The sequence below is a fragment of the Mustela lutreola genome, chromosome 16 (assembly GCF_030435805.1).
Source record: "Mustela lutreola isolate mMusLut2 chromosome 16, mMusLut2.pri, whole genome shotgun sequence".
Lineage (NCBI taxonomy): Eukaryota > Metazoa > Chordata > Mammalia > Carnivora > Mustelidae > Mustela > Mustela lutreola.
In genome coordinates this window covers 50,396,264-50,416,367 of record NC_081305.1, presented here as the reverse complement: position 1 = coordinate 50,416,367, position 20,104 = coordinate 50,396,264, and the positions used below count along the sequence as shown (strand labels likewise).

Here is a 20,104-nt window from a genome sequence, read left to right as displayed (position 1 = left end):
GGGTAGTTGAAGTCCCACAGGTTGGAAACCCACCACTTTCAAATATCCATATCAGGAAGGGTGGACATAAAGCCAGAGGTGGAAGACTTGAAAGCAGGACTAAGAGGGTTTGTTTGACCTGAACCCAAGGGCAATAGGGAGCCACTGAGTGTTCTTGAGTCACTAATGGCCACCTCACCCCACCTGCAGATACATGAGCCCAACTACACACATTATGGAATTTGGAATTCTTCTTCCCCTTAGCAAGTCCCACTGGTTCTGCAAACATTGGCTGCAGACACGATGTAGAAGATTATCCAACAAGGGTTTTTAGGACAGGCTAATCTCACCTTTCCCCCATCATTTTACAGATAGGGAAGAAGACACTCCAAGATAGAAATTCACTTGCCTGGGGTCACTTAGCACAGCTCATGGATTCTCATCTCGGGAGCTTTGTCATCTCTAGGCCCCATGCAGCCCATCTAATTGGGGACAGTGGAGTACATGACTCCAGCCACTGGAGTTGGAATTGGAGGTGGGCTGGAGAAGATCAGGATAGAGAGGATGAGAGAGAGAGTGTGTATGGGTATGTGTGTGGTGAGGGAAGTTATCCTCACTCTTCCCTGTCTCCATCACCACCATCACTACCATCATCATCACTGTCACCACTATCACTATCATCATCATCTCACTCATCATCACCATCACCATCACCATCACCACCATCTCCATCACCATCACCTCCTCCCACCACCATCATCTCCATTACCATCACCATCACCACCATCATCATGACTATCACCACCATCATGACCACCCCCATCTTCCTCATCATCACCGTCACCACCATCTCCATCACCATCACCATCATCTCCATTACCATCACCACCATCATCATGACTATCACCACCATCATCACCACCACCATCTTCCTCATCTCCATTACCACCATCACCACCATCATCATTACTACCACCTCCATCATCACCACCACCATCTTCCTCATCTCCATTACCACCATCACCACCATCATCATGACTATCACCACCATCATCACCACCACTGTCTTCCTCATCTCCATTACCACCATCACCACCATCATCATGACTATCACCACCATCATCACCACCACCATCTTCCTCACCATCAGCATCACCACCATTTCCATCACTATCACCATCACTACCATCTCCATCACCATCACCACCATCATCACCACCACTGTCTTCCTCATCTCCATTACCACCATCACCACCATCATCATGACTACCACCTCCATCATCACCACCACCATCCTCTTCATCATCGCCATCACCACCATCTCCATCACAATCACCATCAGCTCCATTACCATCATCACCACCATCATCTTGTGACTATCACCATCATCATCACCATTACTATCATTATTTTTCTCCTAGCAATGGGACGGGCAACTGCTATCCCCAGCCCTTTCTTACCAGTCTGGGGCACAATATTGGGATGAGAAAGGTGGAGTATTAACCTTCTAGGAGAGGCCAGGTGTGGGGATCCCAGGTGGCAAAGTCTAGCCTAGTTCCACAAAGGTGGGAAGGATCCCTGGGTCAGATTCCCAGGAACCTTAGTTTTAGCTTCAACAGTGACTGCCCAGGGGGTGATGTCAAATAGCTGGGTCCCCTCCAAGGGTCTCTACTTTTCCATGAATCAGAGTGGTTCAGTGGGCTCCTGTGAGACTCACTATAGACAGCAGCTGGAAAAATACTCTGTGAACTGTAAAGTGAATGGCAAGAAGCAGGGAGATCCTTATGTACATTGAAGTAATGTACAGGCATGGCAGGCATTCTTATAAAGATATGAGGGGTCCCTATTCCTAGATAGATGAGCGGGGTTCTTCTTGGGGTGGAAGGGGTCCTTATGCAGGTGTGAGGGGTCCTTAACGCCGGTATGCAGGCTTACAACCTGGAGTGGTCTGCACACATAGGAAGGTTTGTGTATAGAAGCTGTTTTCTTATGCAGATTTTAAAAGGTGGGGGTTTTACCCAAATGACAGCCTTTATAGATGAAAGGACGCTTACACACAGAAGTGAGGTTTTTTTTTTTTTAATTGATGTAACTGACCGTTATTTGTAAAGTGCTATGCAAATATTTAGTGACCTCTGCACAGACGTAAAGGTTCTTCCTAGAGATAAGGGAACCTTATGCTGCTCTAGGATGATTGCATGGTATGAGCGGCCCCATTTGGACAGTGATGTCGCTGGACAGCGTGGTTACCTGCGCCGGCCGCAGGTGGGAGCCGTCACCGAGGGGCGGAGCGCTGGGGGCCCGCTGGCAGTCCCCCCGGCAGCCACCAGAGGCAGCACCGTCCCCGTCTGGCCCGCGCCTCCCCCCTCCTCCCCCAATCTCCGCCCCCCACCCTCTTCCTCCCCCTGCTCCTCTCCCCTGAGCCCCGCCAGACCCCGCTCCGCCCGCGCCCCGCTCCACTGCCGAGGCTCCCGCAGCCCCGGCGTCGGCCCCGCTGCGCCCTCCCCGGGGGCTATGGGGGCGCCCCCGGGCTACCGACCCTCCGCTTGGGTGCATCTGCTTCACCAGCTGCCCCGCGCCGACTTCCAGCTCCGCCCGGTACCCAGCGGTTTCGCGCCCCAAGAGCAAGAATACCAGCAGGTGGGAGCGGGTGCGGGGTCGTGGGGGCGGGAGCAGAGGGGGGAGCCAGAGCTTATGGGTCCCGAGGGAGAAAGGTGACAGATTCCTGTGTTCTCCGGGGGTGGGGGCCGAGCCCGGACTTTGGGGTACCTGAAAGGAAGAGGAGCATGGGGTTCCCATACCTGGAGGTTCCCCTGGGACAGGCGCTGGGAGACCAGAGCCCTGGCTCCTTCAATAAGGAAGGGCCAGGGGTCTGGACCTCTTAGGCACAGAGGAGGGATGGGACCTTGGAGTCCAGGGTCTCTGAGAGCTGCCTGGGAGGCTAGCCTCTAGGGTCGTCAGGGTGATAGGTCCAATCTCCCTGTCCTGAAAGATGCCCCCTCCCCTCATAGGATCCGGGGTGTCCAGTTAAGGTGGGACTCAGCAGAGACAGGAACTGATAATGGTGGAGAGGAAGAGGCTGGGGTGCCCCAGTTCAGGATAGGGTTGAGACCTGAAATGGGGAAGGGGCCAGAGGATGTAGGGCCAGGGCTGGGAAGACAAGGCAGAGGTGCTGGAAGAGGAAGCTGCAGCCAGTCCCCAGCCCCAGGACAGAAGAGGGGTGGCCAGGGTGCTCGGGTGGGGGGCGGTGGAAACGAGGTTCCATCTGGGGACCAGAGGATGACAGAAATGGGTCCAGAGGGTGGGGCCGGGGTGGGAACCTTGCAGAAGCAGGGGTCCCTGGGGAAGGGGGGCCCAGCTTGGGTCAGCTCCAACAGGGGTGAAAGAACTGTCCCCTGACCCAGTTTAATTCAAGTCCTTGACTTTGAGATTAATGAGGAGCAAGGCTTAGCTGAGCCGGGGAAGGGTGGGGGAGTGTGTGCCTGCGAGGGCGGGGGTGCCTGGGAGCCCTGGTGGAGCCCTGGTGGAGCCCTGGTGGAGCCCTTGGATCGGTCCTGGGCCCTGCCTATAGGGTCCAGGCCCCTTGGATCTGGTCTAGGAAGCTCCTGGGATAAAGGGCTGGGGAATGGAGAGCTTAGGACGCGTGGGGGGTCCCAGAAAAGCAGAGAGGGGGATGTGTGCTGTATTCTGAGCTATTTGGGTCATGGCTGTACCAGTCGGCAGCAGCTCCTCCCTGCTTTCTCCACACTGCCCTCTTCCCACCAAAAAGGGACGGCCATCCCCTTGCTCAGGGCCTGTGGTGTACACAGTCACGACCTCTAGGGCTGGTCACCCACGCCCGCTCACAGCGGAGACCTGCCCACACAGCCACAGCAGGTTGCTGGCCCCAGGCTCTGCCCCAGGCGCTCAGAGAGGCTCACTCCGCCCCCCCAACCAAAAGGCAGGGTGACAGCACTGGGACAGGCACGGAGTCACATGACTCAGAAGGGGACACTGCCCCCCAGGAAGATCACCGCTGTGGTCACAGCTGGGAAAAGTCAGGCACTGGGTGACACAGGGCTGGAAGACAAACTCACACAATCACTTGTAGACACATACACAGCCACATATCCATACACATGTTTACACACACACACACACAATTCCTGCCCTTACACACACCCCCCCACACCCCATGTTTACTTGTATACACGGTGACACACGTTTACACATGCACACACACTCCTGTCCTCACTCACACACTCACACACACCCCGCATAGTCACATACACATGCCTTACACTTGTGTACAAACTGACACACGTACACATGCACACACATCCCTGTCCTCACACACACATCACACACTCACACATCGTTACATATACATACCCTATTCTCGCTTGTATACACACAGTCACTTATCCATACACGTGTTTACACATACACACAATTCCTGCCCACACTCACACGCATGTCCCACGTTTACTTGTATACACACTGACACATGTTTACATATGCACACACACTCCTTTCTCACACACTCACACTCCCACATAGTCACATATACATAACCCACATTCACTTATAGACACAAACACAGCCACATATCCATACACGTTTACACATTCACACACACAATTCCTGCCCTCACTCACACACTCACACACCCCACATTTACTTGTATACATACTGACACACATTTACACATTCACACACAATTCTTGCCCTCACTCACACACTTACACACACCCCACATAGTCATATACACACACCCTATACTCACTTGTGTACACACAGACACATGTTTACACATGCACACACATTCCTGTCCCCCCACACACATAGTCACATATACATACCCTACACTCACTTGTATACACACACAGTCACACACACACACACTGAAACACTTGCACATTCACACTCACACAATTCCTGCTCTCATTCACACCCCCCCCACATACATACAACCCACATTCACTGTGTACACATGAACATTCACACACACACAGACACGTTTACACATTCACACACATTCCTGTCCTCACACACTCACACACACTCCACACTCACAGTCACCTATAGTAAACACACACACAATTCCTGTTCTCATTCACTCACACATTCACACACCCCAAGCTCACTTGTTTACACTCACACATTTACACATTCTCATCTTCACTCACACACACACTCACACACATATACACACTCCTACACACTCACATATCACATTCACTTGTATACACACACACATTCTTATACACAAATTTGCATATACACATACATTCACTCATATATAACACACACATGTTCACACACACACACACCACCGAGGACCACTCAGACTCAAAGAATCATGCTCAGAAACACACAAATGCCAACAGATAACTCTCACACCTGTCAACATAGGTGTTTCCACAGGGACACTCATTCGCTCTCTCCCTCACACACACACAGGTGTAGTATCTCATGGCAGATAAATACAAAGATAAAACATCCAGTTTCATAGCCATAGGAAAAAATATACCACACAGTTGTGTCATTCACACACACACACCACACTTGTGTCCTTCACATGTGCACACACACACACACTCCAGCCACACTGCAAGGACAAAGGCAGAGACACACTGTGGTTTACAGGAAACAGCATTAGTGAGTCTGGAGGGGTAACTGTGTTCTGGATGTTGTCCCTGCCTGCTGTTTGGCTTAAGGTAAACCCAGTCCCATTCTGGGCACCTGTGAAGAGGACAGGACCTCACAGCCGCTCCTGTAAAGTCTTGCCTTATGGAGAGCCCTGCTGTCCTGCAAGGCTTTTCCAACGACACATACCTGTCCCCCACCCCGCACACCCACCTCTGCCCTCCCAGCTTTTGGTGTCTCTGTGTCTCCTTTCCCTGCATCTCTGCTTTTCCCCTCCTCTGTTTCTCTCCCCGACCCCCACTCTGTGTCTCCCTGTCTCCAAGTCTCCATCCCTGAGTCTTGCACACACACTCTGTCATGGAGGCTGTCACGCCCCCCTCCCCGTGAGTTCCTGGGTGACAGACTCACACTGCGGTGTGTGTGCGGAGCTCAGCACAGGGGAGTGAGCGAGCAGTGAGTGGGGAGGGCTGGCAAGGAGGAGGGAATAGGAAGCCTGCTGCCCCTGACTTCACACCCATCTCCAGGAACAGGCACCCCGTCCACCCCCTGATCCCACCTATTTCTGGACGCAGGTCTCAGAAGGTTTCTGGGAGCTGCTCTGTTCCAGCTGCCTGGCTGGAACACAGGGGATGCCTGGGATGATGAGGACACAGTCTCAGAGAGGGGAAGGCTCCTGCTGAAGGTCACACCCAGAGCAGAGCTGGACTCCAAGCTTTGGGCCTCTCAGTAGGAAGCTCCCTCCAGTGACCCAGCCCCAAACTGCTGAGCCCCAGCAGCCAGCCTGGGAGGGACTGGGGACCCCATCTTTCCCCACAGACCTGGAAACCAGAGGCTGGGCTTGGCCCCCCTTTCTAGCCAGAGCTGCCTTCCACCTCTGCTGAAGTCCCTGAAGTCCCCGATTCAGGACCTCCCGCCATGCAGGGAGGGAGCAGGGAGCCCCTCTGAGGCCTCACGTCTCCCCCTTCCCCAGGCCCTGTTGCTGGTGGCAGCCTTGGCAGGCCTGGGCTTGGGCCTGAGCCTCATTTTCATTGCTGTCTACCTCATCCGCTTCTGCTGCTGCCGGCCCCCAGAGCCCCCCGGGGCCAAAAGCCCCCCACCCGGGGGAGGCTGTGTCACCTGGAGCTGCATCGCTGCCCTTCTCGTCGGCTGGTAATGGGGCCCCAGGGTGGGTGGGGAGTGGGGACGGGGCTCCCCACAATCCTGGCTGGTCTTCCTGCGAGTGCCCTAGAATCCCACCTCAGCCTTGCCGTGGGAAGAGCTGCTCCCATTTTGTGGATGGACAGATTGAGTTTCAAGAAGAGGAGGGACTTCCCAAGGGCAATCAGGCTGGCAGGAGGGGGTAGGGGTTAAGAGCTAGGATTTGGTGGCTTTGTCACTGAAGTGATGCGCAGCTAGGGGAGTGGTGGAGTCAGTTGCTCCAGGACTCAGTTTCCATGTCTCTGAAATGGACATTATAGTAATACCCACCTCCTCTTCTTAGTTACGGTGGGATTAAATGAGAGAAGGTACAGAGCCTGGACCACAGTCCTACTAGGGGAGCAGTAACGCTTGATATCATTCATTAACTCACTCGCTCATTAACTCACTCGCTCATTCATTCATTCCACAACTATTTCTTGCGGATCTACTCTGTGCGGGAAGATACTGAACTGGCCAGGCGAGGTTCTTGCCCTCCTGGAGCTGATGTTCCAGTCAAGGAGACAGACAGCAAAGTAGTGTTTGCGGTCCAAGAGCAGAGCTGGGAGTCCAGACCTGAGCTGGTCTAACTCCTTCGCACTAACCCTGGGCAAGTCTTGGGGAGAGGGACAAAGCAATTTTTCAAGGTCCCTTCGCCCAAGTGGCCAATGGAGATTCAGACCCGCAAGCCCCTCTCAGAGGCTGGGAGGGGGCTGGGGGGTTCTGTGCAGCGGGTGGGCACTGGGGGTTAGAGAGGAGGGAGCACTTGAGGACACGCCAGCCAGCTCACCATTTACCAAGAGCCCGGCTCCAAGCCCAGCCCTCCCTGTCAGGCCACCCCCAGCAGCGCAGGAGTTCTATTGCACAGATCAGGATGCTGGGATCCCAGAGAGACCCGCCCCGGATCTGGGGGAGTGCCGGGCTGGGCCCTACCCCCACTGCCTCCCTGCGGGGAGCAGCACAGTGTGTTTGGGGGTGTCTGTGGTGGTGGGGGAGAGCAGGGCGTCCTAGATCCCAAATGCTTCCTCTTGGGGCTCTCCTGACTGGGGCTGGGGGTGGGCGAGGGTGGTGGACAAAGGCCCTGTGGGGGAGAGACACGGCCGGCCCCCAGCGGCCTGGGAACAAGAGCAGCTTTGTCCCGCCGGGAACAATGGGCGGGGGCGCCAGGGCGGGCGTGGGAGCCCAGGGTTAAGTGTGGGGGGGGGGGCGGTGGCCGGCGCTGGGAACTGTGAGGGCGTGCGGCTCCCTCCGCCGGGTCGGGCCTGGCCCCTCCGCGGAGGGACACTCTTGCGGGTGGGGGGGATGGGCCCACATTCAGACCCCACAATGGAGCTCTGTGTGCCGGCCGCGGAGGGGCGGGGGCGCAGGCTTCTGGCCCATCGGCCCACATTCCCTTGCTTCGCTCTCAGCTGGCCAGACGCTTGGGTCGTGGGGGCGGGGGAAGGCGGGGAGCTCCAGACCCAGGGGAGCTCCAGACCCTGGGGCCCCCAGGAGATGATGACTGGGGACCAGCGGTCCTAGGAAGCCCCAGGAGGCGGGGAGGGGACAGCGGCATCCTCAAGGGACCGGTGCTGAAGACTTGGGATGCTTGAGGAAGGGATGGAGGGTTGGGTATGGGCCGACAATCCTGGGGGGAGGGCTTCTCCTGGGGCTGGGCGTGACGGGATTCCGCTCCAGTAAGGTGCGGGTTAAATCCGGCCCCCCCCCCGCCCCGCCCCTCCACCCACCATTAGCATCACAATGACGTCCCTAGGACGGGGGAGGGGGGCTTCCCGTTACCTTGGCAACCGGTGGGGGCCAGGCTGGAGATGTTCCTTTCCCACGACGGGCTGGACCAAGGGGGTGGGGGTGGGGGAAAGGATTGGGTGTGAGGAGGTTGGGGGGACGCGGCCCCAGGGTCCCAGGACGGGTTGTGATTTCCCGTCCCTCCCCCTCTCAGCGCCGGCATTGGCATCGGTTTCTATGGCAACAGCGAGACCAGTGATGGGGTGTCCCAGCTCAGCTCGGCACTGCTGCATGCCAACCATACGCTCAGCGCCATAGACCACCTGGTGAGGGGCCAGGCACCGGCCAGACCCCAGACCCACACCCAGACTCGTTCCACCTCCCAGAGAAATGGGACCCAAACTCAGAGTCCAGACCCCACACCTGAGACTTAGGACCCCAGACTCTGACCTCAGACTATACGCCCCACCTCCAACCCTGCCCGCAGCCAGGACCTTACACTTGGCACCCTCAGACCCTCCACCTGGATCTGGAACATGCGGCTCAATTCTAGACCCCTATTCACACTCAGTCTCAGCCCTGGATCCCTGCCCTCAGGTCAGATCCAGGTCCCCAGACCCGATCTGTTCCCTAAACGTAAGCTCAGGGACCTCAGTGCTGAGACCCAGGACTCTGACAAGGGGCCTTGCTCCCATCCCCAGGCCCAGGGTTCCAGATCCAGAGCTGAGACCTAGGCTGCCCTCAGACTTCAAATTTCGTGTCCAGGGCAGACCCTGGACCATGGAATCCAGACTTAGGACCTCAGACCCAGACAGACAGATGCCAACTTTAGACTCAAATGCTCAGGCGTAATTACAGTTCTGGGGCCTTAGTCTTACCTGGGACCCAAGCCACTGACCCTCAGGGCTCCTGATGGGAGCCACAGAACATCTTCCACAGATGTCCTAGTCCCCAGATCTCAGACACCTGCCACAACTACTCCACCCCAACACCCGCCTCTCCAGGGCATGCCTGCCTCTGACCCCAGACTCCCCCCTGCACGCAGGTGTCAGAGACGGTGGAGAGGCTGGGTGAGGCCGTGAGGACAGAGCTGACCACCCTGGAGGAAGTGCTGGCTCAGCGTACGGAACTGGTGGCTGCCGCCCGCGGGGCTCGGCGGCAGGCAGAGGCGGTGGCCCAGCAGCTCCAGGAGCTGGCCTTCTGGAGGGGAGTGCCCTTGAGCCCCCTGCAAGTGGCTGAAGATGTGTCCTTTGTGGAGGAGTACAGGTGGGTGATGGGGGTTCTCACCCCGGGTGACTCTGCATCCAGGTGGCCATGGGGCAGTGTCTGGGGACACTTGTCTGGCCATCGCAGCTCGCAAGGGGGCGCTACTCACACCTGGTCGGTGGGGACCAGAGACGCATCCTGCCATGCACAGGATGGCCCCCAGCAAAGGATGGCCTGTCCGGAGTGTCCCAGTGCCCGGGCTGAGCCACGCCCCGCTCACATCCTTGCATCTGCCCACTCAGTCGCTCTCCCCTCAGTCATCCATCTGACGCGTGCATCCCCTCAACAGATGTTTATCTAGCACCTTCTGGTGAGAGAGAGGGGTGCCCGGGGGTTAGGAACATGAGCTCTGAAGCCAGGTGGCCACTCTGGGGCTGTGGGACTGGTTACCTTTTCTGAGCCCTTGATGTCCCGATCTGTAAAGTGGGAGTGATGGGTTGGATTGTTGAAGATCAGAGGAGTCCGTGCCTGTTAAGTGCTTACAACAGTGACTGGCACGCACCATACAGGTGTGTGTAAGATGTACGTTTTTATAAGACAGGGCAGTGAACAAAACAGACACCAGTTCCAGCTCATCTTCCAGTAAGGGGCCCAGTAATAAACGAACGCCTGTGAGGGGTGGGTGGTAAGAGCTTTGGAGAAAAGTGAAGCAAGGGAGGAGAACGGGCTGGGGACAGAGGCTGGCAGTCTGCCTGTGGCCCCGGCAAGGGGGGGGGTGTGAGTATGGGGGGGTCATGGGGAGGCTGCGTTGGAGAGGTGGTGTGTGAAGGAGGGACATATTATGTGGCTATCTGGGGTGGCCGCCCTTGCCAGCAGCCCATAGGATGAAGTCCTCATTGCTTTGGCTGCTGGGAATGAGGTCTCCTGTTTATCTGATTCTGTCTGGGGGCCCAGCCCAGGTGTGGGGACAGAGGCAAGAGATGGAGTCCTGGCTTCTGTGCTCCAGGGTGGAGGGCCCCCAGGAATGAAGCAGTCCGTGACAAGGACGCCCCCGTGGGGCATCAGACAAGCCTGGGTCCCAGGGAGTCCAGATTTTGCGCTTTGGCTAGGCCATCCTTGGGCCAGGCCTCAGCCCACCTCCAGGGGCTCCAGGCAGCAGAGGGTTGAGGCAGACCTACCTCCAACAGGAAAGGTCGCTGGAAGTTCCAGTGTGAGAGCCTGGCCCTGGGAGTCCTCCCTCAGGGAAGGTGCAAGGTTTCCTGCAAGGTTACTGGGGCCCCCAGAGGGAGAGCTTCCTGGCCGAGTTCCCAGAGACCGAGACCAGGCATGCACAGCGGCTTAGTGCAGAAGGGTGGGCTGCCCCTGATGGAAGAAGGGAGAGTGAAGCTGGGGTGTGGGGTGGGGATGCTGGGAGCAAAGGCCTGCAGGTCTCCCTGAGCCACGCAGCCCAGCTCAACCCCAGGAAAGCAGGGTCCACTAGCTGCTCAGGTGTCTCAGATGGGCACAGCTGTGGGGTACCCGGCCGGTGGGGGCCCAGCCGGGGCCCAGCTGGGGCACACCCAGGGGCACTCACCCGGCCCGAGCAGCGATTTCCAGAACGCCTCCGCCATGCCAGCCCTCCGAGCAGAGGGAATCAGTCGTTAACACACACTAACTGTTGGAAGCTCCCTGAGTGAGGGTCCAGCTGGAGTTTCAGGCCGTCTGTGTACCCGGCACCCTTCTAAGTTCACGCTCCTTAGCCTCACAACTCCCTCTCAGAGTGGGCGCTACTGTTCTCCCCAACGTTACAGGTGGGGAAACCGAGGCACAAAGGTAAAGCCCCCGAAACAAGGTTGCCCACAGGTAGGAAGTGGAGAGGCTGGTGCCCAGCCTCAGGGCACGCCACAGGACACTCAGCCCATGCCCAGGAACTGCTCACTTCACTCTGCAGGTGCCGTGGCAGGTGGCACTGGGGGACACCAGTGGCTCGTGCCTGGTGACAGGGCCTGTGTGTGGTCCAGCTGGGGAGGCGCCTGGCCCCCGGCACCTGAGCTCTGAAGGGCCACAGTGGCTGGCCTCCCAGTGCACCTGCTTCACAGGGAGCCAGCTGTGGCCTGGGGACAAGAGCATGAGTGTGGGGGGCCGCCCCCTCTGCCGGGCTCCAGTCGGGCAGCCTGGGTCCGGAGGGCCAGATCTGCTGCTCAGTGGCCCTCGTCCCTTCTCCAGGTGGCTGGCCTATGTTCTCCTGCTGCTCCTGGAGCTGCTGGTCTGTCTCTTCACCCTCCTGGGCCTGGCAAAGCAGAGCAAGTGGCTGGTGATCGTGTAAGTCCAGGTGCCCTCCGAGTGGCCTCCGCTTTCCCTCCCGCAGAGCTCTGGCAGGAGGGACACTGCCCTCCTTCCCTCATCCCACAAACTTCCAGGGAGGTCCTGGGCTGGGCCAGCACCTGCCAAGACACCAGACCTAGAGCAGGCCGGGCCGGCAGAGCAGGGAGCACAGGCCCCGAGGCAAGCAAAGAGCTCCATAATCCTAGGGAAAACGATATAACGTTTGCGCTGAGGATGGGGCGGTTTCTGACTTCCCCTGATGGCCTTGCACACACAGCTCCATGAGGGACGGACCCCTCAGGCACCTGACTTGCAGAGGGGTACTGCAGGCAGAGGGCTTCCACCTCTGAGGCTGCATGGCCCTTATGGGGCTCAGGGAAACTCAAGACCACATCCTTACTTAACGGCTTGTTCCATGTGGCCAGCCCTATTTTGGAACCCTCGCTCTGACCCTTCGCCCCATTAACACGGAGAGAGGGGCTCAGAGAGGTTGGGCCACTTGCCCTGGGCCACACAGCCAGGAAGAGCTAGAGCTGGTTTCCGGCTCAGGCCAGTCCATCCCATGTAGAAGAACCCCTGAATCCTTGCTGCCTCTGGGGGTCCTGCTGGTGCTCCCCCGTCTCCATACTCCCCTGGGTGAGAAGTCCTGCTGTGCCCTGCAGGCTCCCCCTGAGGCTGAGAGGTGGTGAGCACCCTCTAGTGCTGACCCTCACCTCTGGACCCCTCCCCAGAGAAAAACCAGGCTGAAGTTCCAGCCCTGGTGGCAGCCAGGTCTTGGAGGAAAGGTGTGGCTGGCTCAGGAAGCCAACGAGGCCATGCTCCAAGCTGGGAGACAGGCTGGGACTGCTGGGCTGCTGCGGATGCAAAGCCAGGAAGCAGAGCCCAGAAGTGGGCAGCAGCTCTCCCAGAATCCCAGAGCAAGGCGGGGGCAGAGCTGGGCTGGGATCTGGGCTGCTGGCTTGCCAGCCCAGGGCCCTCTTCTCACTGTCCTCCCCCTCACTCCCGGGGAGAGACCAGATGTTCAGTTTGCTATGAATGATCACAGGTCTACTACCTGCACTCCCGTCCTCCCCTCCGCCCTCCAGTTTCTCTGCCCTTAATTTTGATCCTCGAGGCTCCAGAGGTTGGTAGGGAAGGAGGGGTGGGGCTGTGATGGGATTTGGGGTGGAGGAAGGGAAGAGATGAGGCAGGGAAATTAAGAACCCCAGAACCGCAAACCTGTCCTTTACCCCTTTATAGGATGACAGTGATGAGTCTCCTGGTTCTTGTCCTGAGTTGGGGCTCCATGGGGCTGGAGGCAGCTACAGCTGTGGTGAGTGCTGGAGGCCAGGCTCCTGGGTCTCAGGGCAGGTCCTGAGGGGAAGGACTTGGAGCCAGGATCACATGTTCTGAGGCCTAGAAGCTGGAGACTTAGACACTTGGGTCCTAAGGGAAGAGGGGGCTGGGGGCCTGGACTCCTGGGTCTGAGGGAGGAGGGGCTGGAGGCCCAGATTCCTGGGTCTGAGGGAGGAGGGGCTGGGGGTCTGGACCCCTGGGTCTGAGATGGGGGGACTGGGGGCCTGGACTTTTGGCTCCCCAGGAATGGTGGGGGCTGGTGTGGTAAGCCAGACACCCCGTTCTGTGGGAGTATGGAATTGGAGCAGTGTCTGGTCCAAGCACCCCCTCTCCCTGCCTCCCTCAGGGCCTCAGTGACTTCTGCTCCAGTCCTGACACCTACATCCTGAACCTGACCCAGGAGGAAACTGGGCTCAGTTCAGGTGACCCCATCAACACCCGCAGACCCTGACTCCTCAGGCCCTCGGGCGGGGTGGGTGCCCGGTCTCAGAAGCTCTCAGCACCTCTCCTGCTGGCCTGGGAAAGAGACAGGAATACAGATGCTGGACTTCGGGGAGAGCGGTCAGGAGACAAAGCTGGCTGGGAGTCCCTCCCCAGGAACAGGAGGATTTGGCCAGGAATGCGCACAATTTAGTCAAGGGCAGGACAGTAGAAGCAGGGGTTTGCAGGGAGTGTGGAGACCCTCCAGTTTTGGGCTGTGGTTGGAGCAGAAGTGATGGAACGGTGTAGGTAGCTTGTCCCTGAAGGCCAGGCGGCGGGCACCACAGGAGGCCCCTGGGCTGGGGAGAGGCCCCCCCGTCCTGAGGGTGGGAAGGCAGGGCCCTGCCCCTTCCCAGCTTCGCGGGGCGGGTGGCTGCGGGTACCCAGGCTCATGGGTGTCTCCTCTTTTCCTCCCACTTCAGACATCCTGAGCTATTACTTCCTCTGCAACCAGGCGGTCTCCAACCCCTTTCAGCAGGTTAGGGGAGCGGGCAAGGGAGCGGGGTGGAGGAGGGCGGGCTGGGGCGGGGACTGCAGGTCCTGGGGGAGGCTGCGGGGACGCCCGGGGCCCGCAGTCCTGTGTCCTCCGGGAGGAGAGTGGGCTGGGGGCGGCCACTACCTGGCCCTCCCCCTGTCTTCCCGCAGAGGCTGACTCTGTCGCAGCGAGCTCTGGCCAACATCCACTCCCAGCTGCAGGGCCTCGAGCGGGAAGCTGTCCCCCAGTTCCCTTCTGCGCAGGTGGGCAGCAGGGCTCTCCCTCAGCACCCGGACTCGGACCGGAAGTGGTGGGGAGGCTGTAGGCGGGGCCCGAGGCCTGTGGGCGGAGCCCGCTGAGGTGGGCGGAGCCCGGCCCTGTGTGGTCCGGAGGAGCAGGTGGGGTGACCCTCCCGTCCCGCGCAGAAGCCTCTGCTGTCCTTGGAGGAGACGCTGAATGTGACGGAAGGAAACTTCCACCAGCTGGTGGCGCTGCTGCACTGCCGCGGCCTGCACAAGGTGCGCCCCGTCCCCCAAATTCTTCCAGGGAGCCCGAGACATCCCTGCGCTTCTCTCACCTGCCGTAGAGCTGCTCTCTACCTCCCCGCCACCCCCGTCTGTCCTTCTGACATCACCTTCGCTCGCTCCGCCAGCCCTCTCTCATAGGCTCCTTCCCCGCCCCACCCTGCTGCCACCCACCCCCTTGCCCCTCTCCCCCTCCCTCCTCCCCCCTCCCCCACTCGTCTCTCTTCTGGAGCCCTGGCAGCTTCTTGAATTCTGGGGCCCGACAGCCTGGGCTCCTCACCTCCGGCCCAGGGGCCACAGTCTGTTAGAGTGACTCACTGCGCCCGGCTTTACTAGATGCGGCACAGGTGGGACACACCTGAGCCCTCGGTTCGTCATGCCCTCTGAAGGAAATGCTGTCATCACGGCACCGCACCATGATGTGCCTGTGAGCCTCCGCTGCCAGGCAGTCATCCAGGGTCATCCCTTGGCTTCCTCACCCCACCCCCATTCCCAGGGCCTGCTGCCCCCCAGGCCTAGTCTTTCCCCCCAGGGGAGCACCCATGCCTCATCCCCCCTCTAGTCTGTCCTCCCAGTGGCTCTCCAACAGGACTGCCAGATTTAGCAAACAACAAATATCTCTTTCCTGTAGGTAGGTCCCACGCCATAGTGGGGACATGTTTGTACTAAATATTTTTTGTGGTTGGGCATCCTGCCTTTGATCTGGCGACTGCATCAGAGGGACCCATCTGTCCCACAGCACCGACCTGACCTGGCCCTTGCTGGGATCCGCACCCCTTCCACAGCTCCCACTGTCCCCAGAGCGTCTCAGATTGGCACTGCAGCACGGGGGCAGTGGCGGTGAGGGAGGGGCAAGGAATCAACACTCAGAATTGCTGAGTATGTGAGCTGCAGGACTCCAGAAGGCAACCCTGCTCTTTCGTTCAAGGGTAAACTGAGGCCCACAAATTTCTCTCCGGTCCGGGCTGACCCTGGTCTGGATCGCACTTCCCAAGGTTCACTGTGGACAGAGGGAAGGGAGGGAGGGTGGAGAGTGGATCAGTCTCACCCTCTACTTGTGCACCCCGTGACTCTGGGCCCGTTTCCCCTCTCTGGGCTTCAGCGTTCCCACATAATACATCCAGGATTGAGGGACATCAGGGATAAAGTGGTGGGAAGGTGTCTCTGGAGCCTGACAGATTTGGCTCTAATCCAGCTCTACCCCTTCCAGGTTGTGTGACTCTGGGCAAGTGGCTTGCCCTCTCTGGGCTTCAACTTTCTGCCCACAAAAGGCAGCAATGTGAGGGGGCCCAGATCTCTGCCTTGCAGGGCTAGGAGGAGCATGAAAGGACATGATCTAGGTGCCTGAAACAGTAAAAAGAGAATGCGCCATTGCTCTGACTTGGGTCCCATGCCCCTGGCTTGGGTTTCACTGGCACAGTACCAGACACAGCTTCCACACCACCCCCCCCCCCCCAGGGGCTCAAGCTGGAAACCTAGGATCATCCCTTTTGCCGTCTGTCCCCACCTCCCACACCCACTCCCCAGGCAAGCTCTGCCGCCTGAAGCCCATCTGGACTCAGAGCACGGCTCCCTCTGCCACTGCTTCTACCCTGGTCACCCTCCTCACCTCCCACCCAGGAGCCACAGAGCATTTTCCCTGTCCCCCTGCTTGCCCCCCCCCCCCCATCTGTCCTCCCAACAGCCAGCAGCTGGGTGAGCCTCTCTCCCACAATCCGATCAAATTCTTTCTCCACTAAAACCCTCCAGTGACTCCCCAGCTCACGGATTAAAGTCTAGCTCCACCCCTCCTGCCCCTCCCGGGCTGGTCCCAGGCTCAGGCCCTTGCACCACCCTCTCTGCACTGGACCACAGCAGCCCTTAAACCGCTCCAGGGCCTAGAGCCCGTGGTTTCTTCCTGTCAAGGGTGGTCTCTGCTGTTGGGGTCCAGTCCTGCCTTCTGGTCCCCTCTCAGTTTACGGTCACCTGAAATGACCTTCCGAAGCATGGTTACTCAAGTGTCCCTGGGACTGGGAGCCACACCTGGCACGAGCAGGCCCTTGGCTACTCTGTGGGGTGAATGATGGCTGAGCATTCAGGAAACAACTCAGCTCGATTCCAGACATGATGAAAGGGGCTGCCAGCATTTCCCTAGAGTGTGTTATGTGCAAGGTGCAATTCTAAGTTGGGGGCGGGGGTTCTTCCAAGCAGTGTTCTAAGCCGGAGATGTTGCTCCTGGGGGGCATGTGGCAGTGGTGGTCACAGGCAGAGTGGGGGTGCTCCTGGCAGATAGGGAGCAGGGCCCAGGGAAGCTACTCAACATCCTACCGGTGCGGGACGCCCCACCACGGAGAATCGTGGGGCTCACGATGTCAGAAGCCCCACACTGGACCGAAGCTGAGGTGGCGTGGTGGCTGGGGGTAGGGTGGAGAGGGGGCCAAGATTTGGGTTTACGTCTGCAGGTGTAGTAATGACAGTGGTTGGAGCACCGCCTGCTTATACGGAGGCACAGCCAGGGGTGGGGGGGCGTGCCTGCTGACACCCTCCCCCGCCCACCCCAGGATTATGGCGCTGCCCTTCGGGGCCTGTGTGAGGATGCCCTGGAAGGCCTGCTCTTCCTGCTGCTCTTCTCCCTGCTGTCTGCGGGGGCCCTGGCCACTGCCCTCTGCAGCTTGCCCCGTGCCTGGGCTCTCTTCCCGCCCAGGTCAGGAGGGGAGGGAGGGCATGGTCCTTGGGGAGGCCGTGCAGGGCGGACCCCTGGGCTCCTGCTTGGGGGGGAGCCTCCTGATGGATCCCCCATCCTGCTTCTCTGCCACTCCCCTCGTCCCCCAGTGACGACTATGATGACACAGATGATGACGACCCTTTCAACCCTCAGGTACTGGATTCACTGGCCTGAGGGCAGAAGCTGGGGGCCTGTGCTATGAAGCGAGGTCCCCTCCATGCCCCCTCCCATCTCCCCACAGGAATCCAAGCGCTTCGTGCAGTGGCAGTCATCTATCTGAGCCCCTCTTCCCTGCCAGACTGGAGACTGGGCCCCTACCCCGGTGAGCTCCCAGAGCTACGCCCTGGCTCCCCCCCAGCCAGCCCTGCTCACCTCGCCCTCCTTCTGGGCAGTGGGGTGGCCCTGCCCACCTGCATGTGGCACTTTCTGATCTCCTTGCAGTTCCTTCCCTGGCTGCCGGAGGAGACCCCACTAACCCAGCCTGATGGTGCTCTCAGCTCTAACAGCACCTCTGGCCACGGACAGGCACACGGGACTGCCTCCCTGCCCTGCCCCTTCTCCCATACACCCTTGCCCCTGTGAGTCATCGAGGGGGCAGGGTGGGCCCTGGGGCTATCAGGGAGGGGCAGCTAGCCAGCCAGTCCCCCAGGCCTCATCACTGGCCACCAGGCCCATCCTTGAAGGGACGTGAGTGCCCCTGCCCCTGCCACACCCAACTTGCAGCACTAACTTGGGAATGGGTTGATTTGAAATAAAAGGGAAAACTTTATTTTACAAGCAGCTGGGTCCTTATTTGTCTTCTCCCTGCTCTGGCCCCCTGGTTGGGGCCAGGGAGACCCCCTGACCTCCCCCCCCCCACAACCTCCAGGCTGCCAGGCATTTCCAAAGACACTGGTTTTTTGTTTGTTCTATTGTTGTTAAAATTATAAGACTTTTTGCCTGATTCTAAAAGCAGGACATATGTCCTGACCCAGGAAGAACTTTCAATGTGTGTGTGCGACAGAAGACAGATGTCAAGTCAGTGAAAGGCTGTGCAGTTTCAAAGTTTGGCAGACACAGCTGGTCTCTTCTGGAAGAAAACGTTCTATACACAAGGCAGGTGAAAATCCAGATGTAGACAAGGGAAGGGGTGGGCACATTGCACAGAGGAAGTAGGAGACTCTTGCTACATGCTGTACCTTGGCTGGAAAGGGGGTGTTTCCAGCAAGATACCCCAAAGCTGGCAAAGAAAAGGTAATTCATTTGACAAGTTGTGAAACTAAAAAGCCAGGAGGCAAATCGGTAGTCTTGGGAAAAGCTGATTTGTACGGCAGAAAAATGGGATTTTATTACTACATAAACTATGCAGCTTCTGTAAACTAAGAATAGGACAACTTAACTTGGAAATAAGCAACTGTGATGCCCGTTTGATGAAGTCAGCCCCCAAGGGCTGGTGTCCCAATCCTGACGAGGAGGAAGTGCAGAGTGAACCGAGGAGGGACGCTTTTCTTCCACCGCTGCAGTGAGACACCAGAGCAGCGCTGGAACCACCCAGGCCAGCCTGAGCTGTGGCTCCAGACGCTGGGACAAGTCTGCTCACGTGTCACCCCCGGCCAGGCCATTCTACTCTGGGGATTCATTTCACGGAAATGGAACCTCAGGATGTGTATCAAGGGCTGTGAACTCGGAGCCGAAGGCCGGGTCCCATCCGCGTAGCAGGGCTCTCCAGACCACGATGGCTCTCGGGTTCGGGATTTCCAGGGACAGCCTAGGTGATCTGGGGGTGACAGACGGTGGCAGCACAGTGGACAAATGCAGGGCCATGACTAAGGGCCCTGACTGCTGCTCACCACCAGATGGCTATGGGCAGTGGAAGCTCAGCCCACCCCCACTGGCGGGGGAGGGAGGGGGGTGGCAACATAAGAGGCTCCCCAGGCCCTCCTCTGAGATTCTCCTAGACCACAAGTCTCCCTGAACTCGCTGGGCTGTGGAAACAGATTACGCCCCTGCCTGGTGTGGCGTCTCCCCTCGGGAAACACTGATGGGGTGACTTCCAAGTGCCATCAGCGTAGCATACGGTGTGGGACACAAACCACGATGCTTCCCAGAACAGAAGCAAGCCGAAGCTCAAACCCGTGCACCAGGGTTTCAGGTCAGAACTTGGTAGCCCAGAGTGCCAGACGTCAGGCCCTTGCGGGGCACATGCCACGGGGCAGCTGGTCTCATTCTTCCTAATTGTCTTTGTCTTGTGCACTGCAAGGAGTGCTCAACGAAGCTTTCCGTGTGGAGTAGCCTGAAGGTGGGAGGGAGAAATCGCCCGCAGGTGCCAGTGAGGGGCTCTGGGGGCCGTGTGCGGACTTTCTCCCCTGGACTGCTGCTGGCTGAGCTGTTAGACCGTGGGCTGGCCCACCGCCATTCTGGCCACACTGATCTCACACGCTGCCCTCTAGTGACCCTGAGTCCTTGTCCACAAGCTAAAGCAGATGCGTCGGGATATTCCAAGAGCACCCTAAGATTCAGGCCACCTGACTTCCTGCCAACAGGCCTGGCACTGATCTTTAACCAGGAAGCTTTAACCAAAAAAGAACA

At 58.5% G+C, this 20,104-nt stretch overlaps 1 protein-coding gene across 3 annotated transcripts; it reads left to right on the top strand.

The window, feature by feature from the left end:
• Positions 1 to 2,379: 2,379 nt before the first annotated feature.
• TTYH1 (tweety family member 1) lies at positions 2,380 to 18,247 on the top strand. 3 transcript variants are annotated; one of them, XM_059153618.1, is made up of 14 exons: positions 2,383 to 2,619; positions 6,578 to 6,756; positions 8,723 to 8,834; positions 9,554 to 9,774; positions 11,920 to 12,015; positions 13,258 to 13,330; positions 13,700 to 13,775; positions 14,256 to 14,311; positions 14,479 to 14,571; positions 14,734 to 14,826; positions 17,373 to 17,515; positions 17,644 to 17,689; positions 17,778 to 17,858; positions 17,978 to 18,247. In XM_059153618.1, exons 1-13 carry the CDS (start codon positions 2,494 to 2,496, stop codon positions 17,814 to 17,816), a joined length of 1,353 nt encoding a protein of 450 aa, XP_059009601.1. In that variant the 5' UTR covers positions 2,383 to 2,493; the 3' UTR covers positions 17,817 to 17,858; positions 17,978 to 18,247. The 3 variants fall into 3 exon arrangements, with proteins under 3 accessions (XP_059009602.1, XP_059009600.1, XP_059009601.1); XM_059153617.1 differs by lacking the exon at positions 17,644 to 17,689 and having other exon boundaries at positions 2,381 to 2,619; XM_059153619.1 differs by lacking the exons at positions 6,578 to 6,756; positions 8,723 to 8,834; positions 17,644 to 17,689 and having other exon boundaries at positions 2,380 to 2,619.
• The last annotated feature ends 1,857 nt before the right edge of the window (positions 18,248 to 20,104 follow it).